This window comes from Bacidia gigantensis (genome assembly GCF_019456465.1).
Source record: "Bacidia gigantensis strain McMullin 20006 chromosome Unknown contig_125, whole genome shotgun sequence".
NCBI lineage: Eukaryota > Fungi > Ascomycota > Lecanoromycetes > Lecanorales > Ramalinaceae > Bacidia > Bacidia gigantensis.
In genome coordinates, this window is record NW_025408591.1 from 333,589 (window position 1) to 349,289 (window position 15,701).

Below are 15,701 nucleotides of genomic sequence, written 5' to 3' on the forward strand. Positions count from 1 at the left end.
CCCCGCTCTATCCCCTCCCGCCTTCACTTTCATCCACATCTCCGGCCAAGGCGCCACACGTCACCCAGGGCGCTTCACACAGCTCTTCGCCCGTGTGAAAGGGGAGACGGAGATTGCACTTCTTGGTCTCCGCGCTCCTCAACCCAACCCTCAACCCTCAAACGCCGAACAGCCCCCTCTCAGAGCGACCAATCTACAGGCCCACCCACCCACCAGCCAATCTTTAACGTGTGGAATTTACGACCGGGCATGATAGACGAGACGCTCCACCCGCGCAAAGAAGGCAAGAAGACGGCTATGTATGCGGTGATGGATAAGACAGCGCCGGTGTGGAGGGCCGTGATGAAGGGGGCGATTATCGATACGGAGGATCTGGCTAAAGTGAGTGTGGGGGCTGCTGTGGGGGAGTTGGGTGTGGGCGGGGTTGGGGGCGTGGGAAAAGGAGTGGAGGGGAAGGGTGTGGTTTTGGAGGAGGTTGTTGATGGTGGGCAAGGTGTTCTGGTGGAGAATGTTGGGCTGAGGAGGCTGGCTGAGGCGGATGGGATGGGGACGTAGGGAGAAGGAGAAGGAGAGGATGGAGGGGGTTATGACTGGCTTTTCGGTGGCTCTGATGGCTTCGCTATGTCGTCTTCGATTAGATAGTGCTTTAGGGAAGCCGTAAGCCATTGATATCTCCGTCTCTTTTTACCTCGCGAATCTCTATATCTACTGCTTTTTCGTCTGGAGCATCGGCTATGCTCTACTGCAGATATGCAAAAAGTGAAGCGCTCTCCCTATCCAGCTTGCGCTCCAAAATTGATGACATGTAGCTGGCTTCTTTGGTGGCTATGATAGCAGTTTCATAACCGCATTCAGCAAATTTGAAATCTGGAGAAGTCTTGAGACTATGGAGCTAAGTCCAATTCCGGTCTTGAGAGTCTCTTCAAGAGTGGTATTCCGCTTTAGACATTAGCTATACTTGCTGCAAGACTTGGTAAAAGTGAAGGATCGCCCCAGTTCTAACTATAGCATCAAGCTAGTAGTACTTGGCCAGGCTCGATACTGGCTACGAAGGCTTCGCTATATCTCATTCGGTGAGATAAAGGTGCAGAGGAGCCTTAAGATCATAAAATACCATTCATTTGCAGTCGTGAGAGACCCTATTGAAGTCTCTTTATGTCTTGGGCATAAAATGTGCTATTGCTGCTATTGTACAAGAAGTGAAAAACCTGCCTTGTCTTGGCTATTCCCCTTACTGATCATCGATTCGCTCGTCTCGCGTATATTCGTAATGGCTTTGCCATGCCGTGTTTTAGAAAGATAAATTCAGAGAAGCCTCGAAACCATTGGAATCCGGCTCTCTGAAGTCTTTATAGCCTTTTCCAATTGATTTTCCGCCCTGCGCATCAGGCATGCTCGTATTGCAAACACACAAAAAAGTAAAGTGTTCCCGTCCTCGTCCCTCCGCTGCACCGTTCTTTTAATCTAGCTGCCCTCATGCACCTAGCCTTTCGGCCGCAGCGGCAGTGCTACACCCCCCATAAAGCAATCCTCGCCGTCCTCAGACTCCTCTTCAGTCTCCGACACCGTATCTCCCACTTCATCCTCATCCTGAGAAAGCTCAACGGCTTTGGAGCTGGGGGCTTTGGCGGCTGGTCTCGGTGCAAAATACCTATCAAGACCGGACTCCGCAGTGGAAATCTTAGGCCCGAAGCCTATTGCAGGTAACTTATTCACTTTCGAACGCTTCTCACGATCTGTCTGTTCTGCGGATACGTCGGCTCGATGTGAAGGCGCCTGGCTGCCTGGCAAGGCATTCATGTCCCACCAATTATCAGGCGACTCGTAGTCGTTCACTCCGTTTGCGCGGGAGGCTTCCTCTCGCTCTCTCCAGAAAACGTTGAAAATCCAGCCAATAATGAGTTCTTGCTCCGGGTTCTTCATAGCTTCGTCAAACGTGAATCTGGTTGGCGATTTAAGGAGTCGGAAGAATTGGCCCCATGCTTGACTGCTTAGCTTGCCAAATTTACCGACTCTCTGAGCGTGGGAAACCCATTGTTTCGCTTGCTTTCTAGTGGTCCACCATACCTGATCCAGTGCATGCCTTTGTTCGCCGCCTGAGAGTCTGTTAGGACGCGATAGCTAACGCTTTGCAGTCATGCCAGGCAAGTGCTGAGGATTGGGAAGATTATGGAATGCCCGAGCAGCATTCAAAACAGCTCGTTGGCTTACCTTTGAGTACTTTTTGGGCCTTTTTCTTCTCTTTGAGCTTGGCTTTCCGGATTCCACCCTTTACCGGGTCCGTGAGGAAAGACTGCCTTTTGCTCTTGGGTTTGCCTTTGCCCATAGTCTCAATAGATTGCACGTTCGTAGAATGTCCGGTTTCTACACTCGTAGTACAATCGCAGACTCGTATTGCGTTGTACGACATTGAAAGTCAAAGTGTTGTACCACCTGAAAAGTTAATGTGTAAGGGCCGAACAAAGCACTGTCCCCACGAGCTTGCCAAGACAAGCAAAATGTATGGTCGCATGAAAAGGGAGTCTAGCAGGCAATGGGAGATAACTTGACGCGGGGTTGCATAGGAATTAATAGGAGAGATGCTCAAGATCAAAAGTGTAGAAGCAGAGCGAAGCGTTATACGGACAGACACTAAGTATGGCCGCAGAAGAGATATATAAATGTGAATAATAAGAGTGTGGGTATCGCGGGAAAAAACTAAAGATGGCTCAGTGGTCAGTAACTCCAAAAAACGCACAAAAGCCGGCCCGTAATCTCCTCTACCAATCTGGCAAGTGGCGGTCAACCTCCCTAAAGTTCCCTGCGAACGATAGAAGAGTTGTTACTGTCCACCAGGTTAGACTGGAAGGCGGTCAACAGAACCAAAGTTCCTAGAACAATGGCAATGTTGTTACTGCTACCGGTTCAGGCTGGAACGCGGTCGACTTGACAAGTGATCCCTTCGGGGACTTCTAAGGAAGAGTCGTTACTGCGAAGGCCTGGGGTAGAGAACAATGGTCAGCCCTTGGGGATAAGGAGGTTCGGATGATGCCTTATCTTTTGTACCCCGCAACGTCGCCGGTTCGATTCGTGACAGCGTCTCTTTTCTTTTTTTTTCTTTTTTCCTTGACAAGAAGCTTGGCATGACACAGTATCGTGAGGACAAATTTTGCTAGAAAGTATCTCAACATCTTGGTTTGTGAATGTCAACAAGGACAGATGTGACCACAACCACGACAACGACTTCTTTTATCAACGAAATTTATCATCGCGAAAGGAGAAACCTCAAGCACACTGATACAATTAGACGGCCGAAACGTGGGTTGAAGTCTTGAGCAAATTCCCCAGTCATTCTTGCAACTGCAGCGACCGCGCACTCCCTTCTCCAACATCGGCCTGGGGACCTTGAAAGACTATCAAATGTTCCAATTGCTGTACGCCACTCATTCAACTGGTCCTCGTGTACTTTTGGATCATACTGGACACAATACTGATGGGCCGATGCAGGAGACGTAAGAAGTGAGGTTGCAAGCACGGCACTAGCGAGAATTCTCCTCCTGCAGGCACGAGTCATCCTTGGCTGCACCAACCACGGAACGAGTCAAGCCAGATCGTCTGGTGGGTCGGGTCTGGGGTACATGCATTAATGTTATGCAAGCCCCCAACTCAGCTGGCGTTCTTGGTGCTCTTGGTGCTCTTTTCCCCGCGAGACAGTCGGTCCCGTGAGCACATCGTGGGGCACGGTCTAGATGATCGCATGACTGCTTCGGTCTTCTTCATCCTCTTTGTACATTATTACTAGAGCTTTACACAGCTCAGCATTAGCTTACCCAGCATCACTGAGCATCATGCGTTGGCTTCCGACAGCAGCAGTGGTGGCCGCTGGCTCGGCGCTTTTTCACTTGACGACTGCATCTACTCTTACTCCACCAGTCTTACCACTGATCGTTCGCAATCCATATCTGAGCGCATGGCTCGGCGATGCCAGGGTCTCGCCATGGAACAAATGGCCCATGTTCTGGACGGGCGAGGAGGTATGAGAACCCTATCCCCATAGCGAATGCCCTGACATGGATAGATCGGGTTTGGAGTTCTGGCATCCATTCCAGAGTCCGGCATTGTCTATCCTTTGCTTGGACGTCCACACGATGCTCTCCTTCCTCAAAGTCCTGGTGACAATTTTAAAGTCGCTTTTTGTACATACTTGGGCGCTACGTTCGATGCCTCTACAACCAATTTGACATACCAAATCCCTGCCCCTCCGACCTCCAACAGCAGCAAGCCGCTCGAGGTCGTCCTCTCCTTTCTCTCGCCTATCACCCCGACCTCGACGCTTCGTCAATCTATACCAGCATCATATTTTACAGTCCACGTTTCTGGAGGCTTCGACGTGGAAATATACGTGGACCTCAACGGTCAATGGGTCAGCGGTGATAGAGGGAGTGATGTAGAATGGCATTTTGAGCAGTCGCTGTTGCCGAAAGGCAGAGGACTGAAGACGTGGACAGTGAAACGACAGCGTGAGCTGTTGCTGTCCGAAATCAGGGATCGCGCCGAGTGGGGCACGCTTCACTTCAGCGCTCCCTTGGTAAGTGGTCGTTATGATTTTCGAAGAGGTCACGACTGATGTCCAATAGGATGTACATCACGAATGTGGTACTTCGGGCCTCCTTCGAAATAAGTTCGCTGCGACAGGCGGGTTGCAAAACCACATTGATGACGACTTCCGAGGTATTATGGACGATGAGCCCGTATTTGCATTCTCGAAGTCATTCCATCTCGGTGCCTCGAGTTCCTCGTCTACACCGAGGAGCGATAGCATCATGTTCACCATTGCCCATATTCAAGAGCCTGTTGTGCAATTCGCGTCTGCAAGAGGATTGACATTCATGCGACCACTCTGGGCTTCGTGGTTCAGCTCAGCCACGAAACTCTTGGACTTCCATTATTACGACTTTCACAACGCTGCAAGGCTTGCGGGCAATTATTCTACTCAACTAGCACACGATGCGTATGAATCTGGTTCTGACCAGTATGTGGATATTGCAGCTCTCACAGCACGACAAGTCATAGGTGCCACAAGCTTTTCCGGAACACCGGACGAACCTATCCTTTGGATGAAGGAGATCTCGTCGAATGGCAATTTCCAGACCATTGACGTGATCTTCCCGGCCTTCCCCTTCTTCCTTTACACAAATCCGCGCTGGCTCGCATATCTTCTCGCCCCTATTCTTGAACATACATTGAGTGGTCAATATCCAAACAAATACGCTCTTCACGATTTGGGTGCTCATTTCCCTAATGCGACTGGCCATCCTGATGGTCGCGATGAGTACATGCCCGTTGAGGAATGTGGAAATATCCTTATCATGGGGCTTGCGATTGTCAACAGCTTGATTTACGATACTGAACCTGCGGCTGGCTCCATGTGGTCGGCTTTGGGCAGCAATGAATTTGATGATGATCCCGACACTAGTGCATTCTCTCTCAACAACCTAGGCGAAAGAGAGGGCATTGATGGCCTAGATGATTCCTGGGGTGGCTCGACCAAAGGCCTGAAGCAGGCTCAGAAGTGGCTCAAGAAATCTTACCCTCTCTGGAAGCAGTGGACTGGGTACCTTGTCGAGTTCTCGCTCGAGCCAGAACACCAACGTAAGAAGTCACAGTCCATCGAGTGAAAGTTTACTAATATCCCCACAGTCTCCACAGACGACTTCGCCGGACCCCTTCAGCTCCAGACTAATCTTGCGCTCAAGGGCATCATCGGTATCAAAGCAATGAGTGGGCTAGCTGCGGCATTGGACATTCAAGCCGACTTGAAACACTTCAAGGTAAGCATCATCCCTGCTCACAAGGCCCATCCACATACCTTCCAATGACTGACCCAACCCTTCCAGAACATATCCGAAACCTACGTCTCCAAATGGGTCGACTTCGGCCTCTCACGCGACAAATCGCACGCCAAGCTCTCTTACGACTGGTACGGCAGCTGGACAACTCTCTACAACCTCTACGCCGACACCCTCCTCTGCTTCCACCTAGAAAACACGCCCCTCTTTCCCTCCTCCCACCCACTCTCCCTCACTCCCAGCTCACCCGGAGACCAAAAACCCATCACCCCCTCCCCTCCCTCCCCACACAAACCCTCCGCCCCCCTCCCGGGCTTCGTCCCCCACTACATCTACACACTCCAAAGTGACTGGTACCACGCCGTGTTGCAGACCTACGGCCTCCCCCTCGACAGCCGCCACCTATACACAAAGTCCGACTGGGAATTCTTCGCCGCGGCCGTGACCTCCAAATCCACACGTACGGAAATATTGACGGCGACGGCGAAGTGGCTGAATGAGACGACCACGGATCGCCCTATGACGGATCTGTTTGATACAGAGGGCACAGGCGGGTTTCTTGGAGCGACATTTATGGCGAGACCGGTTGTGGGGGGCCATTTTGCTTTTTTGACGCTCGGACGGGCTTGTGAGGGACGGGCGGTTGAGGGGTTGGGATTTTTGGAACAGGAGCGTGTGGTTGTTGCGGGCGCTCAGGGTGAGGGTGAGAGGAAGGGGTCCATGGGTGGGGTGGAGGAGGTGATACAAGAGCTATGAGAAGATGTAGAGGAAATGTAGATGCGCCTGCTTTTATGAGGATGGGCAACTGAGTGTGTAGGAAAGGTTGGAAAGTTGTTTGCACTGATGATCATGAGGGAGGGCGGTGAGAGGTGTCAAAAGCATGCGTTTTCGTAGGAAAGGATGGTGGGATGATTGCCCTGTACTTGTATGATGACGAATTGTTATAGTCAGGATAAATATTCATTTCCGCGAGTATGGTGTGCAAGTCTAAGAACAGTATTGATCGATTTACTACTAACCACCGGATCGACTATCCTCCCTCCTTTTTACCCGTACTAGATTCACATGGTGACTTAGCAAACAAAATCATACACAAAGAAAGAAGCTGTCTTCTCCAGTCCCTAATCCGCGCCTTGCAAAGAAAGAGCCATCTTTACTTTTCATCCCCATCAAGTGAGTCATCCGTGTCGTAAAAAAGAACCTTCAGGCATAGCGTAGCATACACAACATGCAAGATCATTGACATGACATAAACATCAATCAAAATCAGAGAAACCAAGCTTCCGTTTCACGGTCTAGAAAAAGTGCACCCCTCTTCTCAATTCTCCTCTTCTCGTGCAGAATTACACCAGGGTCAAGTTGGCTTGAAGGTCTAGCGCTGCTTCGGTCTCGCAAGCATATTCAGCCTACTAAGACTCAGGCCGCCTTTCTTCTTCGGCGATCCCATCGCGCCTCCGAAGCTAGTCTGGCGTCGAGCACTCCCTGGAGTCTTCCTCGGTTCGGCTTGTACGGTGCGCTGTTTCTTGGCCTTCGGGCCATCTTCGTCCTTCACGGCGTCTTTGCTTGGTACATTACTCGTGGTATTGGGATCAATATTCTCAGTATTGTCTCCTTGCTCGGTGTCGGAGGAGTCGTCGTGCTTGCGCTTTTTGTTCGCGATACCGTGCTCGATTCCACCCCCAGAGAGTGGTACCGGGGAGGAAATGGTGGGGAATGTGCCTGGTAGGCTGGTGCTTGGGGCGGTGCCAGATGGGCGGACCGGACGAATTGTACGGGCTGCACTACAGGGGATGCTAGATTGGGCGAGGCTTCTGACGGGGGAAGTGGTGTTGTTCTGAGGGTTGAAAGTGATAGCGCTACCGGTGTCCGCGCGGAATGTGAAGTCGCCTGGCATTTCAGAGGGCTGACGAGGCGCTGGCGTTGGTTTGGGAGATCGTCCTCGCGAAGTCGTGACGTGCGGCGATTGAGCGAGGTCAGGGTAGAAGATTGGCTCATCGTTCAACGGTATCTTGATTGTTGTGACCCGTGGTTCTGTCGAGGGTCTGACAGCAATCTTGGATGGAGTCTGGATGATTGAGGTAGTTGCGGCCTCATGTCGAGATCTGGTGCTGGGGGTGAAGTTGACATGCTTGATCGTTGGTGTACCAGGCGATCTGGGCAGACTCTTCTCCATATCCGGCTTTTCCTTCGGCATAGGCAAGTGTGTACCCCCTGCGATTTTCAAAGGGTCATTGGAGAATTTGGGCTGTGCACGGGATAGTATGGACTTGACGTTCCCTCCAAACCTTGACCAAGAACCCTGGCGCTTGTTGCTTGGTTCAGTCATTGGCACACGAGTGCTCTTTAGCGTTTTCATTGAGACAGATTTGGTCAAGGACGGAATCATTGACGTTTTGAAGCTCTTCACACTAGCTGACCGAGCCAAGGAAGCTTTGGTAGGAGTAGTGGCTGCGCTTGGTAGGTCAAAAGGAGGCAGCCTTTTTGGGTGCTCTGTAGAAGCTGAGGAAGGGTTTCCTAGGGCAGATCCAGCAGAAGAGACGTCTTCGCGATGACATCTTTTAAGTTTCTTTCCAGGCGTGGGATTTTCTAGTCGATCGCCGTCGAAGTCCTGGACATTCCTGGAGGATTTAGAACGAAGGATGGAGTTTTGGGCTTCATCTAGCCCGGCTTTTGATGGGCTTCGCTTGAGTGGCGAGGAAGCAGCGCTCTGTAGTTTGGTCTTCCACGTTGACCCATGGCTTGCTATCGAGTCCATCATTTTGAATTGTTCGCGGTGAGCTTCGCTATAACGGCCGGACTTTCCTTTCGCTTTCTTTATCTGCCTACCAGCGAGAATGGAGGGGCCGGGTCCTTGACTGGCTTGCTCATCAGATTGTTCCTGCATTTCACGCTTTTCCTTCATCTGTGCCTTGATCCTAGCTGCTTCTTCACGCACACTGTCCATGATCTTCCTTGCATCATGGCTCAATTTCGATGCTGGCTGGTCGAAACAGAATTCAAATGCCGGTGAGACCAGCGGCTGAGTTTGGTCAGCATGTTTTTTGTCAGGTGTGCGATGCGTTCCAACAGGAACCGCGATCTTTGACGGAGAGCGCGGTAGTTGATTCATGGGATGCGAGCTGAGCGGTCCTTGTGCTTGCAAAGGCTTTTTTGCACTTTGCTGGATTTTACTTGAATGCATCTCGTCATTGCTAGAGATCATACGAGGACTGGACGGTGGTGTGTGAACGGCGGCAGAGAGCATGCCAAACTGAACAGGGTTTGGTTCTATATTGGAAGCAGTAGGGGAAGAAACCAAGGCGTCAATTGCGGAAGGACCATTGTCAGGCGACTCATCTCTTTCGATGAGGGACGATAATTTATTCGAAACAGGCGTACTGGCTGCCCCAGACTAAAGATCATGTTAGATAGCACTCAGCAGGCTCAGTGCCCGGGCTTACGGGTTTTGGTAAGCCGGAAAGTTGGCGGGAAGACCTCCTTCTGGGAGGCATCCTGGGATGCGGGACAGCAGTCACTACAAGTGAATGCTTTCGGTCTGTGTGAGGAGGATTGTAATGGGTAATGACGATTTGTGTATCGCAGATGACGATGTTTGTTTACTATTTGCACTTTAGCGGGAGCTAGAGCGAAAGAGGCAAGGCACCATCTATCACTTCCGAAGCTTTCCCGAAAGTCTCGTTCCCTCGTCTATTCCTACCAGTCCTTGACTGATGCACGTACACGATTAGAACGCCTCAAATGCTTGGATCTGGCACCGGCGGGCGGAATGCTAGAGTCTGGGTTTACCATTTGAGCCTGACTTGTGATGGCATATACTGGATTGATGGAGTTCAACTTCATGCTTGAATAGGCGAAATCCCAAGCTCGTACCACTCGCTCCTTCATAACATGCATACTCGAACAATAAATTGGAAATAGTGAAGTGATGCGAATGAGAGAGACTCAGACGACTCCACAACTCCCGATACATATGGTTTAGTATCCTCTGACAGATCTCGGATCTAGGAGGTCCTGGTTACAAGAGAAAGATCTTACACTGGTCAGCCAGTGAGAGCTTGAGGGCTGGTAAACATCAACGCCCCGTGCAATCCTATTCGACACCCCGACACTCACTCGAGCGTGCCCTAGCAGCCAATTTACAATAGTGATAATTCGTATGAATACAGATCGTGCACTACTTTGTGCATCTAACTCGCGGCTTCTTGACGGACAGGGTGCCGCCCATTAGGGATTACAGTGTTGTTCGCTTGATTCTCTCTGCTTCTTCAGTCATCTTTCCTCCATCACGGCCAGACTTGCGACCTGATTCATGATACTGGAAAGTCAAAATCCAGATTCAGGAAGGCACAAAAAGATTGGATTGTGTCCGAGGCCCTCGGATATCGCACGAAGATGCTTACAGCGTTGGATTTGCAGCCTACGGCGCCTGAATTGTTAGGGTTCGCGCCCTGCGATGGAGCGCAGATACTTATCTCATTGCTCGTGCAGAAATATTCGGTACAGACTTCTGATCCTTGATTTCCTACATAGACTTGCCTTGATCTTGCTCATCGTTCAGCAAGAGCCTCATACGATGTCAGCGAAGCCAAGCCATCAGTCATCTGCTCGATCAAAAAGCGATCAGGCTCTCATTCACATTTAATTGAAGAGGTTGGCTCTCGAGCCCAATGGAAAACGCCACGTCACCGTCCTCTTTCTCCCCGAACCCACGAAGCGTACCGTAGACCTTCTCCTCGCGATAATAATCGACCACAGCATCAATAAAATCTACAACATCGTCGTACGTGAAGTCTTCACCATGCCAAGCTACAAACCATAGCTTTGTATTATGTCTCTGGTAAGCTGGTTCCCAGTCAGCCGGAACTAGACCTCGTCCTGATTTGCTTTGAGCATCAGCCTTTGCTCTGCGCAATAACTCATTTACTGCAGCCGCGCCACCAGTGATCTGTCTCTCTGGATAGATCTTCCCGTTGAAATCAAGCGCCCCAGAGGTCGCAAATTCCACCTCTTCCCCAAATTCGTCCGTAATGTGGACGGAAATAACGCGTACGCCGTTCCTGAAAATGCTGGCTTCAAGCTCATTTGCAAGATGTGATCCTCTCAGATCCAGAAACTCGGCAAATCCTTGTATGCCATCCAAAGATTCTCCATAGGTCAGTCGCTGACGATTCGCCAACCAGCGGCACTCTACTTTGATAGCGTCGAGTGATCCTGTGAAGCTGACGTATTGCGCAGTTGGACTGACGAGGATACTCTGCGGCTTCTGACCAAGATCATGTTCTATCTCAAGAAGGAAGTCGCTCTCTAATCCATCCGAGAGCTCCTTGTTTGTGTCAATGCTGCCTGTAAATCTCCAGGCACCACTCGAACTCGGCTGTAGCGGGATGACTTGGCTGGGATGGAGGCAATCAGAATCACATTTTGGCTAAGGGAAACTCGAATAAGAACATACTCAAGTGATTTCAACGCTGATGCATTAGTTTGTGAGAAGGCTAATCCACTGCTAAGCGTAGCTGAAAATGCAAGACAGAGAATCGTAGTTAAGTAAGTCATTAGCATCATACTTTAGTCAAGTCGCCTCAGAAGCATGGATGTTCGTCATCACCAACCCGGGCTACGACAGTTTATCTGACAATCAAAGAAACGAAATGATTAATCATGAGATTTCTGCCCAGTAGCGAATAACATTTACGGACTCGTGTCCAGGCAATAAGTCACCCTCAGCAAGCCATTTTCAGAGAATAAAGAGGTACCTAAATGCATGTGTCACAAGCTAATTCAAGCAGCAGCTAGAAATAACTCCACTAAGACAATAGTCCGCAGGTATGGGGCCGCCAGAGCGAACATGCGCGCCAGATACGGGTGTTCCACCTCTCTTCGTAGACTGAGACAATATTCCGGAGCTTGCACCTATATTTGGTGTACATACGTGAAGTCTGAGTCGGAGCTGCTCGTGAGAAGCATGACAGCAGTAGATTTTGCTGTACATGTTGCTTTGTCATTGATATGCCCGACAAAGGGCGAAACTTTCTGATTACCACAATGCGATCAGCTTCTGCTCTCGTCGATGTCATACTCGGCGGTGTTTCTATGAGTGCCAAATCTAACACTCGCACTGTAAAGTGAAGTATGAGGTATAGCCTTCAATCGATCTTAAAGTCTGCATCAGCGGTGAGAAAGAGACTGAGCTGAGGGAGCTGAATTTTCATCCCTCGTGGAAGATGTAGTCTGTTTTGAGAAGACTTCCAATGCATCTTACCTGCTTGAGGATCTACTGACCTAGCAGCTGAACCGGTTGACAGATCGCTCCAACACCCCGGGTCAAAAGATTTCCGGTAGATGACGAGTGCTGCAGACTGCAAGGTTGACTGTGTCATTGATATAGCACCCTAAAGCTGCAGACTAGGCAAGGAGCGTCACACATAAAAGAGCCTTAGATGCCTATCAATCACCCTTCTTCCTCCATCAGTCAAGCAATTCAAATTATCAAGACCCGCAGGCAAACCGTCACCTTTACGATCTAACCACACTTCTACCCCAGGAACCCAACATGTTCCCTTCGATCATGAAGCTCAATTACACCTTCCTCACCAGTGCTCTCTTGCTCGCGACACGCTCGTACGCTGGATGCTATTCAGGTGGCGAACAGTAGAATGACGCGCTCTTTACTCATTTGGTTTTCGTGAAAAGATACCAATCCTGCGAAGGGCCTTTAGACAGCCTTCGTCTCACGCATGTATGATGATCCAACACCAGCCACTTGTGTAGCGAATTTTTGGCCCCAGGGGTCAGTGTCTGAGCCTCCGAATCTTATTACTTCACTACTTGCCCTAGCCATGCTTGATGCATCAAATTTGATTGGCTTTTCCAATGGTTTAGATCGAAGATTCCTATTTCGATGAGACAGAAGGGAAAAGCAGCCCGTGATGGATTTCACGAAATGTGAGAATGCTATGGTCCGTGGTGGAAGCAGAGGGTCGAGCACAAGGCTGAATGCTGATGGTGTGACCCCGCTATCGTACTGGTAGATCACAGCCGACCACCAGCTGAGTCCTGGACCCTTGGCTGCAATCTTAAACCGATAAATCAGTATGAAAGTCGCTTTCGACCTGCAATCTCAGGTTGTCTCAATTCTCTACACATTTTCCTCCTAATATCTCGGGACAAATCAGTGGCTCATGTATCTTCTCAATGTGCATACCCTACGACTGAAGCGTTTCCTTGGAGGTGACATTCCCGCGTACGCTATACTTTCACACACTTGGGGCGAAGGTGAAGTCTCTTTCCAAGATGTCTCTCTTCCCCGTCAAGAGGAACAACAGGTAGGATGGTCTAAGATCGACAACTGCTGCGCGCTGGCCAAGAAGGTCAACCTAGACTTTGTCTGGATCGATACCTGCTGCATCAACAACGACAGTAGTGCAGAGCTCTCGGAAGCCATAAATTCCATGTATGAATGGTATAAGGTGGCGAAAGAGTGCTTCGCATACCTCTCGGATGTGGCTAATAGCGAAGAAAATTTTAAAAGCAGCAGATGGTTCACTCGTGGCTGGACGCTGCAAGAGCTTCTCGCACCAGAGACTTTGCATTTCTTCGACCGCGATTGGGTATGGATTGGGACCAAAGCGGTTCCGCGTCTTCGAACACAATTGCCTTCAGTTACTGGAATTTCGCTTCAACATCTTGATCGTCCTCAAGTACGTACTGGATCTTGAGATCTCTCTTTTCCCGGTGTTGCTAAACCTGCAACATCCAGCCTTCACGCTGGGCCTGTCGTGATAGACCTTTAGCCTTCAATACAATGTTGATATATCGTAGGACGCCAGTGTAGCACAGAAAATGTCATGGATGTCAAGAAGACGAACAACGCGCAGAGAAGACATCGCGTACTGTCTGCTTGGAATATTCGATGTCAATTTGCCTCTGCTCTACGGGGAAGGTGATCGAAAGGCCTTTTCGAGATTGCAGCAAGAGATAATCAAAACATCTTCTGACGAGTCAATATTTGCCTGGACAAATTCTAATCTACGGTGCAGCGGTATGCTAGCTCAATCACCAGCTGACTTCGCCGCCTCTGGCAACATTGTGACTATTTCGCAACTGACTTTCCGTCCACCCTACTCTTTAACAAATCGAGGCTTGGAAATATTATTTCCCAACGTTGGCGGTGGCATGAAAAATCTGCGAGATAATTTCCCGCACCAAGAGCTCATCGTACCCATAGCATGTGCAAAGATTTCTGCAGGCCGTCCTCTCGCGTTGCGGTTTCAAGTCTTGGGACGACATAGAAATAATACGGCGATTAGTCATCTGGATTTGACGAGTTTATCCTCAACGAACAGTCGCGAGGAGCCTAAGACAACCGTGCCGAACACTGACGATTCAATATACGTAGTAGTGAGAAAACATCTTAGAGAACTTACAGGCTACAACCATTACAGCAAGCAAGAGGATGAGACCGGCAGACGACGATTTTTTGTCCCAGATGTAAGAAGTATGAAGACTGAGAGGTCTGTCGTACGGGAAGTGGCAGTGCGAGGACAACCAATCGTGTCGAAAGCTTCCCTAGAATTGGAGCCGAACTTCTCATTTAAGTTCTCGTCAAGAATCTTAAAGAGATTTTCACATTTGCTAGATTTTGAAGATCATATGATAATACACGCCAAGAAGGTCGATCTTGAGAATGGGCCAAAGATACGTCTGACCCAACCATTTCACATGTGTAGATCGGGACTATGGTGGTATGGAACCGAGGAAGCGGTGTCGGTGATATTCAGCTGGGCTGCTTTCGAGTCATATCTGTACGGATCCGCCCTAGTAAGCCTTTTGGATGTACGTATAGTTCAACAAGTTCCGTCCAGGCATGGAGTTATCCTTATACGCACAAAACTCAAAGAACGGTGTCCTGTGTTTGCACACAGGGAGTCCCGCTTCTGCTTTCCCTTCGGTTCAAGATGGCTCTTATGGATCGAGGCTCGGGGCTTCTCAGTAGAGCCCCTAACGTATGAGATTGAAGTTGAAATTACTGAAGCCGAGGGAATACAAAACACTGCCTAGACGGAACGGAATGTGCTGCAAACGCCGCGGCAGTCTTATGCTTGGCTATTCGGAGTGAACAATTGCATATGCATGGGTCACGATATCTCGCTTCCCACGACATAAGTCCGAAGAAATTGATAAGTCTGACTGAGTCCAATTCAATCTTCCTGAGCAGGACAAGCTCAATATGAGGGTTTTCTGGAGATTGTATCCTCATAATCATGGAGAAGAGTCTGTCATAGAGGAAGAGGCTTCCGAATGGACCGACTGATACGAAAGACGCCATTCGCTTAATGAATGATCAGCCATTCATGAATAAGCAACACCTGTTCAACATCATGCGTCTCTTCTCATCAACGACTCGGCCGATCGACAGAACGTCGGTGATTACTAGGCAAATTCACTGATTTTGAAGACGATGGCAAATTCAATGTTGCAGTTCAAAAACACAGCTTGACTGCGCGGACATCGTCCTTTCAATTCATCCACGGGTCAAACGCTCCAAGCACCGCCCTGCAAGCTGTAAATTCGACGACACATGTTGTGGTTGACACCTCGTACCCTTGATGAAATAAAACGTCCATTACTAGCCTGGAACAACAATTTCTTAGAGAACGGCAAGCGTGACCACGATCGACCTGGCAAAAAGGGGCGACTCTTCAAATACACACGTCACGTTGTCAAAGGTCAGTAAGAAGGTGAATGTGATGCCCTGAACGTAGATTTTACTTGGGGTATGTTCAAATTTCGAGCCTTATTGCTTGCGTCGCTTGCACGGAAAGCTTTCGTATTCATTTTCATGCTTGCCCTGACCCCAAAACGAGGCTTATCCAC

The 15,701-nt window shown here is 49.6% G+C and overlaps 5 protein-coding genes across 5 annotated transcripts; 2 read left to right on the top strand and 3 right to left on the bottom strand.

The window, feature by feature from the left end:
- Positions 1–249: 249 nt before the first annotated feature.
- Positions 250–555, top strand: KY384_000910 (uncharacterized protein; the record flags this gene model as incomplete). The annotated part of the gene is made up of 2 exons (XM_044809443.1): positions 250–327; positions 370–555. 2 exons carry the CDS (start codon positions 250–252, stop codon positions 553–555), a joined length of 264 nt encoding a protein of 87 aa, XP_044673350.1.
- A 927-nt stretch (positions 556–1,482) lies between these two features.
- On the bottom strand, positions 1,483–2,410 carry KY384_000911 (uncharacterized protein; the record flags this gene model as incomplete). Its single annotated transcript, XM_044809444.1, has 2 exons — positions 1,483–2,096; positions 2,212–2,410. The coding sequence occupies 2 exons, from the start codon at positions 2,408–2,410 to the stop codon at positions 1,483–1,485; spliced, it is 813 nt and encodes a 270-aa protein (XP_044673351.1).
- A 1,566-nt stretch (positions 2,411–3,976) lies between these two features.
- Positions 3,977–6,584, top strand: KY384_000912 (uncharacterized protein; the record flags this gene model as incomplete). Its single annotated transcript, XM_044809445.1, has 5 exons — positions 3,977–4,013; positions 4,089–4,567; positions 4,617–5,631; positions 5,680–5,810; positions 5,877–6,584. 5 exons carry the CDS (start codon positions 3,977–3,979, stop codon positions 6,582–6,584), a joined length of 2,370 nt encoding a protein of 789 aa, XP_044673352.1.
- A 616-nt stretch (positions 6,585–7,200) lies between these two features.
- KY384_000913 (uncharacterized protein) lies at positions 7,201–9,230 on the bottom strand (the record flags this gene model as incomplete). Its single annotated transcript, XM_044809446.1, is given in 2 exon segments — positions 7,201–9,209; positions 9,221–9,230. 2 exon segments carry the CDS (start codon positions 9,228–9,230, stop codon positions 7,201–7,203), a joined length of 2,019 nt encoding a protein of 672 aa, XP_044673353.1.
- Positions 9,231–10,437: 1,207 nt separating this feature from the next.
- Positions 10,438–11,381, bottom strand: KY384_000914 (uncharacterized protein; the record flags this gene model as incomplete). Its single annotated transcript, XM_044809447.1, has 2 exons — positions 10,438–11,221; positions 11,281–11,381. 2 exons carry the CDS (start codon positions 11,379–11,381, stop codon positions 10,438–10,440), a joined length of 885 nt encoding a protein of 294 aa, XP_044673354.1.
- Positions 11,382–15,701: the final 4,320 nt, after the last annotated feature.